The following is a 15,049-nucleotide window of genomic DNA, read 5'->3' as shown; positions in this document are numbered from 1 at the left end:
CTCTGTCTCGGGAGTTCAGGGGAAATACAAACAGGAATCAGTCTCCTGAAAACAATCCAAAATAGGCCTGATCGATATGAATCCAACCAGTACCGACCTAGAGCACGGAGGGGTGAGTCTAGGGACCTGGATAGAGTCCAGTGCTTAGAGGCAAAAGTGAAAATGTTAGCTGAGCAGATAGGAAAGCTATGCACAGGGCAAAAACAGCATCTAGGTGGGAATGCAGAACGTCGCAAGTGTGACATTCAAAAAGGTAGTAGCAAATGACTAATCAGCCAGGATTCCCAAACCGAAGGTACACATGACACACTATTGTCTGAACAAACTGAATCGCTAAGTGAATTAGAATTATGAAAACAACCAGATGATGGTAACATAGGAAATAAAATCACACACAAGAAAGGAGTGTGGTTTGACTTAGAATTAAACCAAACTATTCAGGTGTGTTAAAATGCAAAAGAAGAAAAGAGAAATGCACAGGAGGGACCCAAAGAACAACACATTAAAAGATGATTTAAAAAGAGCATGCAACATGAAAATGATGGGGCACATACTTTTGAACAAATGATACACAGTGACCAAGTGGACCTTTACACGATTAATGGTGGACTAATGCCTCAGTATTAAATGATGCCAGAATGAAAGAAATAATAGGTGAAAACAGAAATAAAAAATGATGGGTTTCATTACTTGACAATTCTAATAGTGCTCATATCTCCACAGAAATGAAAGTTTCCCAAAGAATGTGTGTAGTTGAGTAGCCTGAGTATTTTGAGCCCCAAGTATTCCAAGCGGCAGAGCTGACCGGTATGGTACAAGAGCCAGGTAAGCTTCAAACACAAAACTCTGATATTCTGCCACACGATATTAACGAAAACACAAAATAGTTGTGCCCAAGTCTAGAGGTAAGTGAAGGAAATCAAAATAATGGGGGAACAGCAGAAAAGGAATGGGGTGTAAACACAGGTGGCCCGCTATACAAGTGGGACAATTCATGGCAAATCTCCAAATGAATTCACAGGACAGAAAAATAAACAGAGACACTGAAAAAGAGATGGGCAAAAAGGGAGGAAAAATGTAATTTCATTTGCCCTTTGCTTAGCAAGAAGCCAAGCAGGCCAAAGGAAAATAAGTCCTGAGATTAGTAACAATTCACCTTTCCTATGCATACTGGACGAATGTGAGGACAGGTATTATGCCCCTGTTACAATTGAAGAGCATTGCAATGTACCTGCAATGGTGGATACCGGTGCACGAGCAACGTAATGTCAAGGAAAGTATTGGACAGCATAAACAAAGGGAGACTTCCACAAGACACGTTGAAATTGTGACAGATTGAAGGCCCTGTGAACAATTTCAATGTGAAAGAAATACCAGTGAAAGGTGCCACTGAATTTGACATCAAGGTCGGGAAACTTAGGATGAGGCAAGAGGTGGTAGTCACGTTCATTGAGGAAACTCCATTCCTATCAGGAAAAAATTGTCTGAAGAGATTATCACCCCTAATTGAATGGGTAAATGGGTTTCTGTAGTCTTTGGCCAAGAAGCCTTTGAAACCTAAGAATGTGATGAGCCAGGTTAGCAATGCAAAAGAAAGCCACACCATTGCAAGATCAAAGAGAGCAGTGGAAGTGTATCTTCATGCGTCAGGGTGAAATGCAAGGTGAAAAAGAAAAGCAGTCATTAGAGATTCACTGCATCCCAGGAGGAACTGCCAGGCACAGATAGATGAAAACACATTGTGGTTCTTCTGAGTGATGAAGACTCTGAGCAAAGTGAGGTTTCAGAGCCAGGAAAAGTATATTTGAACAATTGCAGAAGTACACATGAAGGAAGGTCAGGCCTGGATGCTTGTGCATGTGATGGCCATCCAGAAATGAGTGAGGCAGTTTTGGCCCTAGAACAGGAAAGGAGTTTCATTAATGAGAAAGTGATGTAAGTGGAACCAGAGCTAAATTCTATATTGCAAAGGACATCATGCACAAAATGTGTACGGTTTTAGATTTCTGGAATCAAAAGGTGTGTTCTAGACCAGTTTGAAGACAGAAGGTAACCAAATAACGCCATATGTAGCTGAGCTGCAAGTGAAGTTGGGTGTTACCATTCCTGCATTCACAAGGCAATTTGCAATACCATTAAAGTACACTAAGGGACACCAGATGAAGGAGGCCAATGCATTTGTTTGTCTCATTAAAACCATGAGGCAGCAGGGGCTAGAATGAAAATACACACCTTTAGTGGAAGTTGGGGATGTTTCCATTCAAATACTGGTGAATAACAAAGGATGTCAAGATATTCACTTGGTAGAAGGGACACCATTAGGGATGGCGATGCAAGAATCACACTGCACTGCAGATTTAAACAATCCAATCATTGGGAATATTCTTGAAGGTTATGTCATTAAATTCTAAACCAAACTGGATTTTTTGAATTCAGTACGTTTACGGTTATGAACCAAAGGGTGTGATTTGTTGTCATGAGGACGATTGCATCCTATTTCTGGTGGATGAACGTAAGGAGGAAAAACATCAGATTGAAGTAGAGGCTGAAATGCCAGGCTCCTTGAGGGTGGCGTCTCTCAAAGGGATATTGCCACACAGTTAGAAGAAAGTACAGAGGTTCCTCCTTTGGAGGATTTTCCATTATTTTCTATAATGGTTGAGGAACAAATTCAGGTGGCAGATGCCTGCACCAATAAAGAAGAGAAAGACCAATTGAGAAAAATATTTATTGAATTGAAGGAGGTATTTGCTACGGATGCCTGTGATTGTGGGGGTTGACTGCATGTTGCTACTCTGCCAGAGGGCTATGCTAAGGAACCTTTATTTGTGGCACAAAGTAGGCTACTCATGGCCTGTTTGGAGTCCTCGGCAGAAATAATTAAAAGTTTAGAGTCCAGAGGAAACATTAGACCCATTCACAGTAGCTCCAACACGCCCATATTATGTGTGCTGAAGCCCAATGGTCAATGGCGTTTATGTGCAGACTTGAGAAAACTAAATTAGAGGGTGCCTGTGTCAAGGTGGCCACTTCCATTTATTGTTCAAGGCCTTGCGTAGACTCAAGGAACAAAGGTCTTTACCACCTTGGATCTTACAACAGGTTATTGGGGTGTACCCCCGGCCAAAAACATACAAAATCTATTTGCCTTTTTGATTAATGTACTACAATATGCGTGGAATGGTACCCTGTTTGGCTTTATCAACAGTAAAAGTGCATTTGGGATCTTCCTCAAAAAAGCCCTCCCTGATGCAGCTGGGAGGGGAACAGTGGTCTATGTGGATGATTTCCTGTTAAAAAATGAAGACATAAAAAGTCATTAAAGAGATTGTGTATTGGCACATTATAAATACCCAATACATGCATTTAAATGAAATTAGACATGTGCTCAGCCAGTTACAAAAGGCTATGGCAGAAGTGTCATTGCAGAAGGTGCAGTGGTGTAGGAAAAGGGTACATTTCTTGGGACATGAGTTGATGGGGCAAGGGTTAAGCCCACAAAAGAAAAAGATTGAAGTTATTCAAATATTTAAAGATCCCACAAATCTGAAGGGTTAAAAGGTTTATTAGGGATGACAAGTTACAATAGGAAATTCATTGAAGGATATGCGGAAACCACACAACCATTGACTAAATTACTGAAGTATGGAGCTCCTTAGAAATGGGGAAAGGAACAATTCCAAGTGCTAGCCAAATTATAAAGATTGTTTTATGAAGCCCCATGTTTGGCTTATCCAAAGAAGAACCAAGATTTATTTCTGGAGATCGGTTTCACAGGTCAGTGTATGTCAGCGGTTTTATATCAAAAACATGATTCAAACAACAAAGCCTTTGTGTATGCATTGCGGCATGCCAAACAGTGGCCTTAGTTTAATGCAATTTCTAAATAATTTCTTCAGGAAGGTTTGCAATAAAGCAAATACGTTGGCCACTATGAAGATGGACTCATACAGCGAGAAACCCATAGAAAGGTGGCCACCTACCTGTGACCATCACAGTCCTGATCTTGGCAGCAGTCAGCTCCTGCAGCACAGCTCTGGTCTCTGCCTTCAGTCTGTTTTCTAATATCAGAAATCCAAGAAATTCCAAGTCGGATTCAATGTCTTCCCTTAAATTAAAATTGTATAAAATAAAGCAAGAAAATCAGTAGGAAAAGTGAGTAAAACAGAACCAGGGCAAAAAAATAATCTATGCTTCATAAATACATAGAGGACTTAGACAGCACTAGGAAGAACGTGTCTAGTGTTCAGGACATCAATACAGTCAGTAACCAAGAAGAGCACCCTAGATATTTCAGAAGCAATGCCCACTGTAAGTCCAGCTCTGGCATCGTAGGATCTCAGGATCTCATACCTGACTGTCTATCTGTGATTAAGGAATGGTGTGCCTCCAATGATCTCTGCCTTAATGCCAGCAAGACTGAGATCCTTCTCATTGGCACCCCTGGCCACCCACCCTGGGCCCTCTACCTGCACCCTCTCGTTAGGTAAAGAACCTTGGTGTCATCTTTGACTCCACCCTCTCCTTTCCTCCTCACATCTCTGACATCTCTAAGACATCAAACTACCAGCTGCACCTCCTCAGGTCTTCTTCCTTTCCTCACCTTCTCCCAGAAGCTCACTGTCTCCAGATCCCTGATTCTCTTTACGCTGGACTACTGCAGCAGCCTCTTTCTAAATCTGCCTGCCTCTGTTCTTCACCTTTGCAACTAACCCAGAACAGGACTGCGAGACTTGTCCTTGGCCTCCAGCCAAGGGATTGTATCTCTTGCAAGGGAAGCATGGTATCAGAAGTATAACACTGATACTGATACAAAAGATACAATTTGTAAAACCTTTATTCAATTTTCGGCGTTTGGAAAAACTCCTACTTTGCCCTACAGCTAGGATGGGAGTAGTCTCTACCATCAAATAATAAATAAAACCGTTCTAGTTGAGTCTGTCAAATCAAAATGGCCTATACTAACAAAACCTAATGCTTCCCCATCTCTTGTACAAAAAGTGTGTAATGGAGAACATGTATGCAAAGGAAAATCAGTGTTTGAATATAAAAAATACAATTGGCTGAGTCAGCTCTCCTCCCCACTTTGGACAGCACAGGGTAAGGTGGTCCCCATAGACAGGATGACACACTCTGGCTCAGGTTCTCAAAACAAAGGCAGTTCAAAATGTGGATTAATGCCCGCCTGGCCTTCTACGTTAAAGTCTCTCTTTCCAGCTTTCAAAACACAGTTCAACAAAAAGTTCACATACGTCTCCCTCGATCGGGCTCGGACCTCTCAAAACAACAAGTTCACGTAGGTCTCCCTCAGTCGGGCTCGGACCTTTCAAACATGGCACTTGCAGGAGGTCCCTTCCCCAAGCTTTATTCACATCCTTTAGGGGTTCTCTTTCCCTAATTTATCACACTTCCATTCTCCCTCAGTCGGGCTTGGACATTTTCCTGACTTTCGATTGTGCGTGGCTTTTACTATAGATTTCCACAGGACCACTTCGACTTTTCACTTCACCTCACACTCTCGTGTTAATTGTCCCAGTGTCTCTTTTGCAGGGTAGTTTGATGTCATAAGCACAAAAGATCAACATTCACCTTTTCACTTCCACCCCTTTTCCCGGGGTTACTTTTGACCACTTCGATTTTTATAATTCATTCACTTTATCACATTATACCAAAAACACTTTGCCTTTCATAGAGACTTTCCAATGGGCTACTTCCTTTCACCGGACCGCTCTGCTACTCAATATCGCTGGTTTCACAGCTATCACTAATTCAAAGTTCACCACTGGTCTGCCTTTCTTAACATATCATACACCTGCAGCCTTCAATCGTGAGATATACTGTTGCAACTTCAATCTTTGCTTAACACACACACCAGCCTTCATGTCGCTTGCCAACTGACCGGCTGTGTGCATTCCTTTCTGGTCTTTGTAAGGTTAATTCATGGGTAAAGGTTAATACTACAAGCTTGGCCTCAACTCCCCAACTCTGCTGTTCACTCGGGAGGTTGGCTGGCATCCTTGGAACACAATGCAGTCTTCTTGTCTGGGATACAGTCTTCTCCACGTGTCTTTCAAGGCCTTTTGGAGGCAACAACCTCCTGTAGGGAACTCCTGGGGTGCTATACCCTTTACTCTTGTCCCACTGTCTGTCAATCTGCTCCAGTAGGTTCGCCTTCACCCCAGAAGTTCTGCTCCTTCTCGTGTTCCACCTTGCTCAGAGTGTGTCTCTATATTCTGCCTTTTATCTGTCTGGGGAGAGCTAATTGGTATCAGATGTATGTACTTGAAGTTAAGTGCCTAACTTTGCTTGACCAGATCAGCAGGACATGTTCAATGGTATATGTAAGGGTTAGCCTCTCCACTCTCAGTCGACCTCTTCTGCCGCCACGTGTTTGTGTGAAAAGGGGGGGCGAGTTGGGACAGTGGTGAATCCTATAAGATAGGATGGGTCATATGTGTGGGAAAGTGGGGAATACCACATCTCACCATCGGTCACCTCACCCCCACTCCCTGAATACCCCTCACCCAGGTGATCCTCCCTCACTGCTCCACCCCCTTGGTCTGGATCCAAAGGCGATGGCCGTGCCCTTGCCACCTGAAAGAGATGGCCCCGGGGACTAGTAGGTGAGACACCCATTAGCTTCTCATACTCTCCAGCCCTGAAATCTGTCCACTGGCTCCCATTGGCTGCAAGGATCAAGTTCAGGACACTCTGCATTGTCCACAAGGCTTTCTAGGGCCGGGACCACACTACATCCAACTCTCTCTTCCTAAGCATCTACCTTCTCGAGCTCTCCGTTCATGCACCTCCAACTCTCTGAGGGTCAGACGCTTCTGCAGGCAGAGAATAGGCGGTAGATCACTGTCCTCGGATGGGGCCTCCTTCTGGAACAGCCTTCCTGTCTCAAACTTGAGCAAGACCACCTAAGGTTTCGGAAAGAAACTCAAGACCTTCCTTTTCACTTCCGCTTTCTCTCTCTCCCCTGCTGATGCTCCTGTCTGCTGCGCTAATTGATAACATGGCCCCCCAGTGAACCTCACAGGCACTAGGCTATGTCCAGGAGCCCCTTGCACTGCCTCCGGGCCTCCCACCCACTTAGGGAGTGTATCTGCAACTCTACAGTCCCCTGCTTCCTTGCACTTACTTGAGCCACCACCCTGGCAGCACTTACCATGCTTTTGCCACCGCACTCACCCCACCTCTCCCCTGGCACTTCTCCTTTTCCTTCCCCCTTGCACAATCTGAATGACACAAGGCCTAGAAAGATCGTTTGTTTTGTCTTCCGTCTGTCTTCCCTTGTCTTGTAACGTCTAGAAACACTTGTGTACAGGCGCATTATAAATGACTTATCGTATCGTATCATATCTCTAAACAAAACTCCGGTGCCATAGGACCTCAGGAGCGACGCCAACTCAAAACCCAGCACTGGCACAGCAGGATCTCAGGAAGCAATGGAATTATTCTTGCACTCAATTCTTGAAGATGTGACAAAGCACCTGTGCATATTCTCGTACAGATAATTGTCAAGAGTGTGCAGTAAACATTTGGTATTTTAACTGCTACAAATGTTATCATATTCACTTTTAGCCATTTATGAGAAAACAAGGTAAAGAATTTGGTATACTGTGACACTAATTATTTACCCAATATTTTACTGCACATCGCAGAACTTAAGTGTGTCATGAAACAACAGAAAGTCAACATCAGATTCATTTCTTATCATATATTCTACCACTATCAGAGTGTCAAATGAGAAATTATATTGTGCCTCCTATCGCAATAAATATATGTATATTGGCCTACGCCAAGCTGCTTATAAGTCGCTTGTGAAGAAATCCGTGTTGCAAGGTCCTGACCTTAAAATCAATGTAAGCCGCCATTTTAGGTCAATCCGCCATTTTAGGTTTGCTTTGTAAAGTCACCCTGTGAGTAAAAATGGTGGACGATGTCATTCCAAAATACAACATGGCTGTCTTGACCTCTGTATGTAGCTAATATGTAACTTGCCTGCAGGCCACTTGTTGAGGTCGTGAACTGAGACCTTGTCCTTCGTTGACCTGTGTGTAAAGGACTACTCATGCAAAGAAACTAATCCGCGAGCATGTTAAGAACAATGTATTCAAATACTGAATGTAGAACACTTGTTTAACTACATTGTATTAACGTTTGAGAAGACCTGCATGGGAAATCCCAGAATACACAGTTGCCGTGTAGGCTTGTTGATATATGTATTAAAAACAAACCAGTTATATGCAGATGTGCAACACTTGGCATGAACCCTAGATCAGTGATGTACTAGCGGAATATTAACCCGAAGTAGGGCTGGACATTGTGCTCACGAAGAGTATAAAAGACCAATGCATTCTAATGTACAGCGTCTCTCACTGAATACACTGAACCACGATGGAGTTTGTTGTGTTGCACTGAGGGCCGATAGCTATCTGATTTTGCTCTGTTCTTCGTAACTGGATTCAGTATAAAATAAAGTACTTTGTATGTTCCTTTGTAACCCGTGTTCGGTGTATTTCCTTTTGGGGTACTCAGCCTCGATATTTTGATTTAGTTTTCACAGTTGGCGCCTGAATAGGGACCCTCAAGATTGATGCCGGATTGTTGAAGGTTGACGCAGGCTATCGGACCGGGATTGGACGGTGTGACAAAAGGGGGCCCCGCTGAACGAGACGTGACTCCTCAGCAGCGCTGCACGACCCGATCACTGGACGATTTGCTTGTGGTCCGAGACGGCATCTTGACGAGGGTCCACTTATCGAGGTGGGCAGACTTGCTGAAATCACCATACACGAGGTAAGATTAGTTAGGTAAGATTCTTTGAAATCCGATCGGACCTCCTTAGGTTTGTTCAGGTGAGTCGTGACCCGACTCTTAATTCAACCCTGATAATTTGAATTTGGCGCATTGTATCTGCAGACACAATTATTGACCAGGTAACACCAATAATTTGATATGCCTGGGAAATTGTCTACCTGCTTCAGGGCGTTGTTCCGCAGCGATAGACAATCTTTGGAATTTAGCCATCCCACACCACGGGAGGGGTCGCCGGCATGTACTATGTACTGTTAGCATGGCATTGGAAGTATATTTTTTAATGACATTTGGCACAGACAAACCAGACATGCCTCCGAACTTCAGTGGCTAATCAATGATAGTTTTGAAATCCCTCGTATTGAGTATTTAGAGTCAATTCTATTAAAGAAAAAGGCTAGACCTGCAGCATGTGATGTTTTGCAGAATTGGAAAAAAGAAGCGTTGCAGCAACTTAAAAGTAGAGAAAAACATGCGCGCCGTCATAAGACGAACGCCGAAAAAGCATTATTGTATGACCAAGATAAACATTCTGAATCGACTAGGAATATGGATAGGGCTTTCTCACTTGGAATTCAGAAAATCTATCCTTCCAAAGACCTCCATGCTTCCGATGAATTCATAGACAAATTGTTAAATGAACGAAGGCCTGGTGCCTCTGCGCCACCTCCGTATGTTCCTCTTCCTGCTGCTTTGCCTCTTCCTCCTGCTATTCCTGCTCGACCTGCTTTTGTTCCCGTTATTCCTGCTCCTCCTAATGTTCCCCTTCCTCCAACTCCTCCACCTCTTCTTATCGCACCAGTTACAGTACCTCCATTGAATTTGCCTGCTCCCTCTCTTCCAAGTGGTCCAGAGCCGCTTGTAGTCGATCGTGGTGCAGGGTCGAAGGTTGTCACTCGCATAATAGTGTACCACCAGAGAAGAAACGAGATTTGATTGCATGGGCTAAGCATTGTATGGAGAGGGATGATCAAGCTGATGTTTTTGCCACACTTTGGAATATGGATAATTTTCCTGAGAATATTTTTTTTATTGAAGGTTTAGGGATTCATTTATGTGTGATGTGGGGAAAATTAAATAATGCGCATCTCCCGCAAGGGTTAAGGGATCTAAATACTTCAGCGTTTTCTACAGACACTGTGGAGAAAGTAAATGAGCATGTCGAGAGGTTATTTGGGTATAGAAAGGAGTTAGAAAAGTTTCAGAATGAGGATGACGAGGGGGAAAGTATGTATGTGCAGAAACGGTTCCTTCCTTGTCGTAAATCGATATCTGAGGAAGCACAAATTTATACGAAGGACGCACTTAGATGGATTTCAGATATGTGGATAACGCCAGTTGAAGTATATGACACATATAGTCAGTATACGCCAGAAATGCAGAGGGAAGTGATACAGGTAATGATAGAGTACCTACAGGATGATTGTGTAAAAAGAAAGATTAGTTGTCCCACAGAGTTATTGAGTATTTATAAGAGAGCTTTTTCACTTGACACTTCTTCGACTGTTTTAGCGCTCAACTTAGCTCTGTTGCTTAGTAAGCGTTCGAGTCACCTACTTCTCAGTTGCCTATGAGAGAGGTTCCTGCGACATTTGTCCTGAAGGTTGAGATTGCGGCCGATGCTGCACGAGGAATAGTCGCTGTGGACATTCCTGCACATTATGTATCACAGTTTGTTCACGTCCCGTTCTCAAGACAGGAAGTGAATACTATTAGACAATCTATTCCTGATATTAGGAAAAATTCGACAGGATCCTATAAAGATATATAGTCCGTCGTGCAGTCCTCAGTGTTCACCTTAGGCGATATCGATTTGTTATTTCCTTTACTCCTGCCCGTAGATTTGTGGAAACAAGTTAGAACTATAGATGACGTGCCAGGGTTGGGAGATACATGGACGAATATAATTAGACTCGATGGAGAAAGGCCAGCTGGTGAAAGACCGCCCCAGGTGATACTAACCTTGCCTGATAGAATCATTGCAAAATTAAAAACTATAATTCCAGAAAAAATAATTATTTGGGACAAACTTACGGCCTTTGTCCAAGGGAAGTCTGAGGGTGCTACCGAGTTCTTTAATCGGTTCGAACAGGTATTCTCGGATTTCAGCGGACAAGACCTAGGCACATAGTCTGGGAAAAGGTTATTTGTGGACAAATTTGTGCGTGGATTGCTGCCTGACATCCAGTCACAAATTATGTCTTCTGAGAGCGCTTGGCAGGCGAAGCCCCAATCAGAAGTACTGCACATGGATCAGTACTATGAGAACCGTGTCAATAATGAAAAAGATAGAGTTGAAAAACGAAAAGGTGATTTTAAGACTAAAGTGCTATTACAGCAAATTGTTAGAGGCCCCAGAGGGGGTAGTTCTCAGATTAGAGGTCAGTATGTCCCGCAAGGGAATGTGCCCTTGGGTCCTGTGAACATTAACCAGTGCGCCTATTGTCGTCTAGAGGGTCATTGCCGTGCACAATGCCCCGTCCTTCGACAAAGGTTGAATAACACATTTGGGAATACGGGTAGACGATCCAGAGGTCGCCTGGGTGTAGGGGGCCCTGGTAGAGGTCAGTTTACACAGGATCCTCAGCAACCTTTTTCACAGGATAATCAGACTTCGAGTGTGGACAACAGGAACATATTTGATCATCCTTCTGTTGCATATTTATGTGAAGAGCTTCATTTGATGACATTCTGTTTCGTTAGGATTGCCCGAATCAGGGTTTGGAAACTACACCTATTCCCGTCAATCAGAAAGGTCCCTACGTTGAAATGGTGGTGGGAAATAGGAAACATCAGTTTTTGATAAACACTGGAGCACAGAAGTGTTCCATTGATCATTCGCGGGTTCCAAACATTCCACTGTCAGGGCAAACCAATGTTTCTGGAGGGTTTTCTGGCACACCAGTTGTTTGTCCGGTTTCTTTGCCGGTACTTATTTCTTTGGGTCCCTTTACGGACCACTGTCCATTTCTGTTGACTTCCAATTGTGGAGAGAACTTGCTGGGGTTGAATCTGTTAAAAGAATTAAATGCAGTGATTTATTGTTCTTCTGATGGAGTGCGCTTGACGATTTCACCACAGCAATTTTCTGTCTCGCAATTCTTGACTAGACCTTTGCTGTCAGAATTCATTAATGTACCACAGAGCTTGTGGGCTGTTGACGACAATGATGTCGGTGTTTTACAGATTGAACCTGTTAAGATAGTTTTGAAACATGGAATTGAGCTGCCACGCATTCCCCAGTATAAGATTTCAGTTGAGGGCGAGCGAGCTTTGAAATGCATTGTTTCCGATTTTGTGCATCGCGGGGTGATTGAAGAAATTTCAGGAAGTTTGTGTAATAGTCCAATTTTACACGTGTACAAAAAAGGCGATAATGCAATTCCATTCCGTTTCATAATTGATTTACATGCCATTAATAAAGTCGCTCCACAATTTCCAATTGTGCCTGATATGACAACAATCTTAACCATGATTCCAGCTACAGCTACTTACTTTAGTGCTGTGGATCTAAAGAATGCTTTCTTTAGTATTCCTATACAAAAGGATAGTAGATACTTGTTTGCGTTCACCTTAGGGGGACGCTCATTCACATTTACTCGTGCACCTCAAGGGTACACAGAGAGTCCTAGCATCTATAGTAGGGCTTTGAAAGAACAGCTTGATACCCTTGAATTGTCCTCTACTTATATATTGCTTCAGTATGTTGATGACTTGCTTTTAGCTGTTGACTCTGAGAGCGCCTATAAGGAGGGCGCTGTGTTATTGCTTATCCATCTAGCTAAGCATGGTCACAAAGCTTTGCTTAAAAAGTTTCAATATTGTTGCCAGGAGGTCAGCTTTTTAGGCTATCTCCTGTCAAAGGAGGGAAGAAGATTGACACCTGAAAGAATAAAACACATTTCTGGCATGTCTGTCCCAAATACCAGAAGGAAGTTAGAGCCTTGATAGGTATGGCTTCTTATTGTAGGTTGCGGATCCCAAACTTCTCACTAGTGATTAAACCGATGTTGGCTTTGACAAAGAAGGGCATTTCTTTGCCATTGCCGTGGAACACGGAGCACCAGCAATCGTTTCACTTGCTCAAGACTGCATTATGCTTGGCACCAGTTTTGGGCACACCAAACTATGAAAAGGCCTTTGTGTTGTTTGTGCATGAATGTGATGGATGTGCTTTGGCTGTATTAACGCAGGAACATGGACGGAAGAATAGGCCGTGCTGTGACTTTTCTTCCGCCCTTGATCCTGTAGCATGCGCTTTGCCAAGATGTTTGCGAGCTGTCACTGCTACTGCTGCGTCTGTAAAACAGAGTGAGGGAATGGTCTTAGGCCATGATCTAACCCCGATGGTGCCTCACCCTGTAGATGTTCTACCGAACCGAACCCAAACACAACACCTCACTTCTGCACGGTTGACAAGATATGAATTGATTTTGTTTGCTCCTCACATTCAAATTAAGAGGTGTTGTGTTCTTAATCCGGCTGAACTGCTACCTTTCCCGCAAGATACTACTTGCGGCGATGAAGAGTCACATGACTGTTTGTATACTACCGAACAAGAAACAAAGGGTAGAATTGATTTGAAAGACACTCCTTTGGATAATCCGCAAGGAGAGCTGTTTTGTGATGGCTCCTGCTTCAAACTACCGGATGGTACATCCACAGCTGCTTATGAAATCACCACATTGAGCACGGTCGTGGAAACCAAGAGAATCACGCATAACTCTGTGCAGGCCGCAGAGATTATAGCATTGACCCGAGCTTGTGAACTTTCCGAAGGGCTTGCAGTAAACATATATACTGATAGTCAGTATGCCTTTGGGGTGGTTCACAACTTTGGGAGACTTTGGTCAGAGAGAGGGTTCCTAACTTCACATGGCACCAAAATCCAACATGGCTCCCTAATAGTACAACTACTCTCAGCGCTTGCGCTCCCTACTCAGTTAGCAGTTATGAAATGTGCAGCACATCGAAAGATTACAGATGATATAGGGAAAGGGAATGCTTTCGCTGATCAGATAGCTAGACAAACTGCCACCGATCCCTTTACGGAGATCTATGTTTCATGGGAGACTGTAAATGCTTATGCAATGGATCAGGGTGTTGGGTCTGTACGGGTTATCCAAGCTGATGCCACGTTAGAAGAATCCAAGAGATGGGCCGAAGGCTTGGGGAAACTTGATGATGACGGGTGTTGGGTGGACATAGTTGAAGGGAAATGGCTACTCCCTGACGCCTTATATAATGATGATGATCATCATGGCCCATGGTCCTACGCATATATGTGCCCAGAAGATGACAAAGATGTTAGAAAAAGTTTGGGCAAATGACAACATTTCGAAAATTGCCCAGCGCTACGTCCAGGATTGCATGATTTGCCTACAACACAATGTGGGAAAGGGGACAGCAACTCCAAGGGGAAGTTTTGGGCCACCCTCTGTCCCCTTTGAAGTTATACACTTTGATTTTATTGAAATGGAACGGTGCAACAATATGAAATACATATTGGTGGTTATCTGTGCTTTTAGTAAATGGGTTGAGGCTTTCCCCGTTAAAGATGCTACAGCCATGACTACTGCGAAAACCATGTTAAAGGAGTACTTCCCGTGGTTCGGGCTACCAAGAGTCATCTGGTCAGACAATGGTCCACATTTTGTTGCTGCTGTAATTCTGCAGATATGTGCGGCATTACAGATCGACAAACGGTCCATTAGGCCAGACACGCTCAGAGCGCCGGACTAGTAGAAAGACACAACGGTATCATCAAGATCAAGCTCGCTAAGACGTGTGCCGACACTAAGTTAAAATGGCCGGACGCCTTACCGATCGTGTTATTATCCATGCGTACAACCCCTCAAACTAAGACTGGCCTCTCTCCATTTGTAGTGGTAATGGGGAGACCTGCCAATATCTGGAACCTTCCTAAATGTAATTCGTTAAGAAACGTTGAAAATGTATTACTTTCAGATTATTGCAGCCAGTTGACTAAAAACCTGTATTTGATTTATCACCAGGTACGAGAGGCTTTACCTGTGCGATACGAGGGCACGGGCCACAGTATACGGCCTGGAAGTTGGGTGGTCATCAAGGCATTTGAGCGCTCTTCCTGCCTTGCACCTCGCTGGCGTGGGCCGTTCAGGTCCTGTTGGTCACCCAAACAGCTGCGCGGGTCTCTGGAAGAAAGAACTGGATCCACCCATCCCATGTCAAGAATCTTCCTCACCCA

The 15,049-nt window shown here is 43.7% G+C and overlaps 1 protein-coding gene across 2 annotated transcripts in view; it reads right to left on the bottom strand.

Annotated features, from left to right (window-relative positions):
* The window catches only part of LOC138491101 (probable cation-transporting ATPase 13A4), a 978,968-nt gene that overhangs the window by 332,402 nt on the left and 631,517 nt on the right, over positions 1-15,049 (bottom strand). For both annotated transcript variants that reach the window (XM_069617419.1, XM_069617420.1), the window contains exon 18: positions 3,984-4,108. In XM_069617419.1, the coding sequence (XP_069473520.1) occupies positions 3,984-4,108 (125 nt within the window). The remainder of the gene's footprint in view (positions 1-3,983; positions 4,109-15,049) is intronic.

The sequence above is a fragment of the Ambystoma mexicanum genome, chromosome 10, assembly GCF_040938575.1.
Source record: "Ambystoma mexicanum isolate Mex_15411 chromosome 10, UKY_AmexF1_1, whole genome shotgun sequence".
NCBI lineage: Eukaryota > Metazoa > Chordata > Amphibia > Caudata > Ambystomatidae > Ambystoma > Ambystoma mexicanum.
Note: the sequence above shows the minus strand (reverse complement) of the source record. Positions and strands in the feature narration are given on the sequence as shown.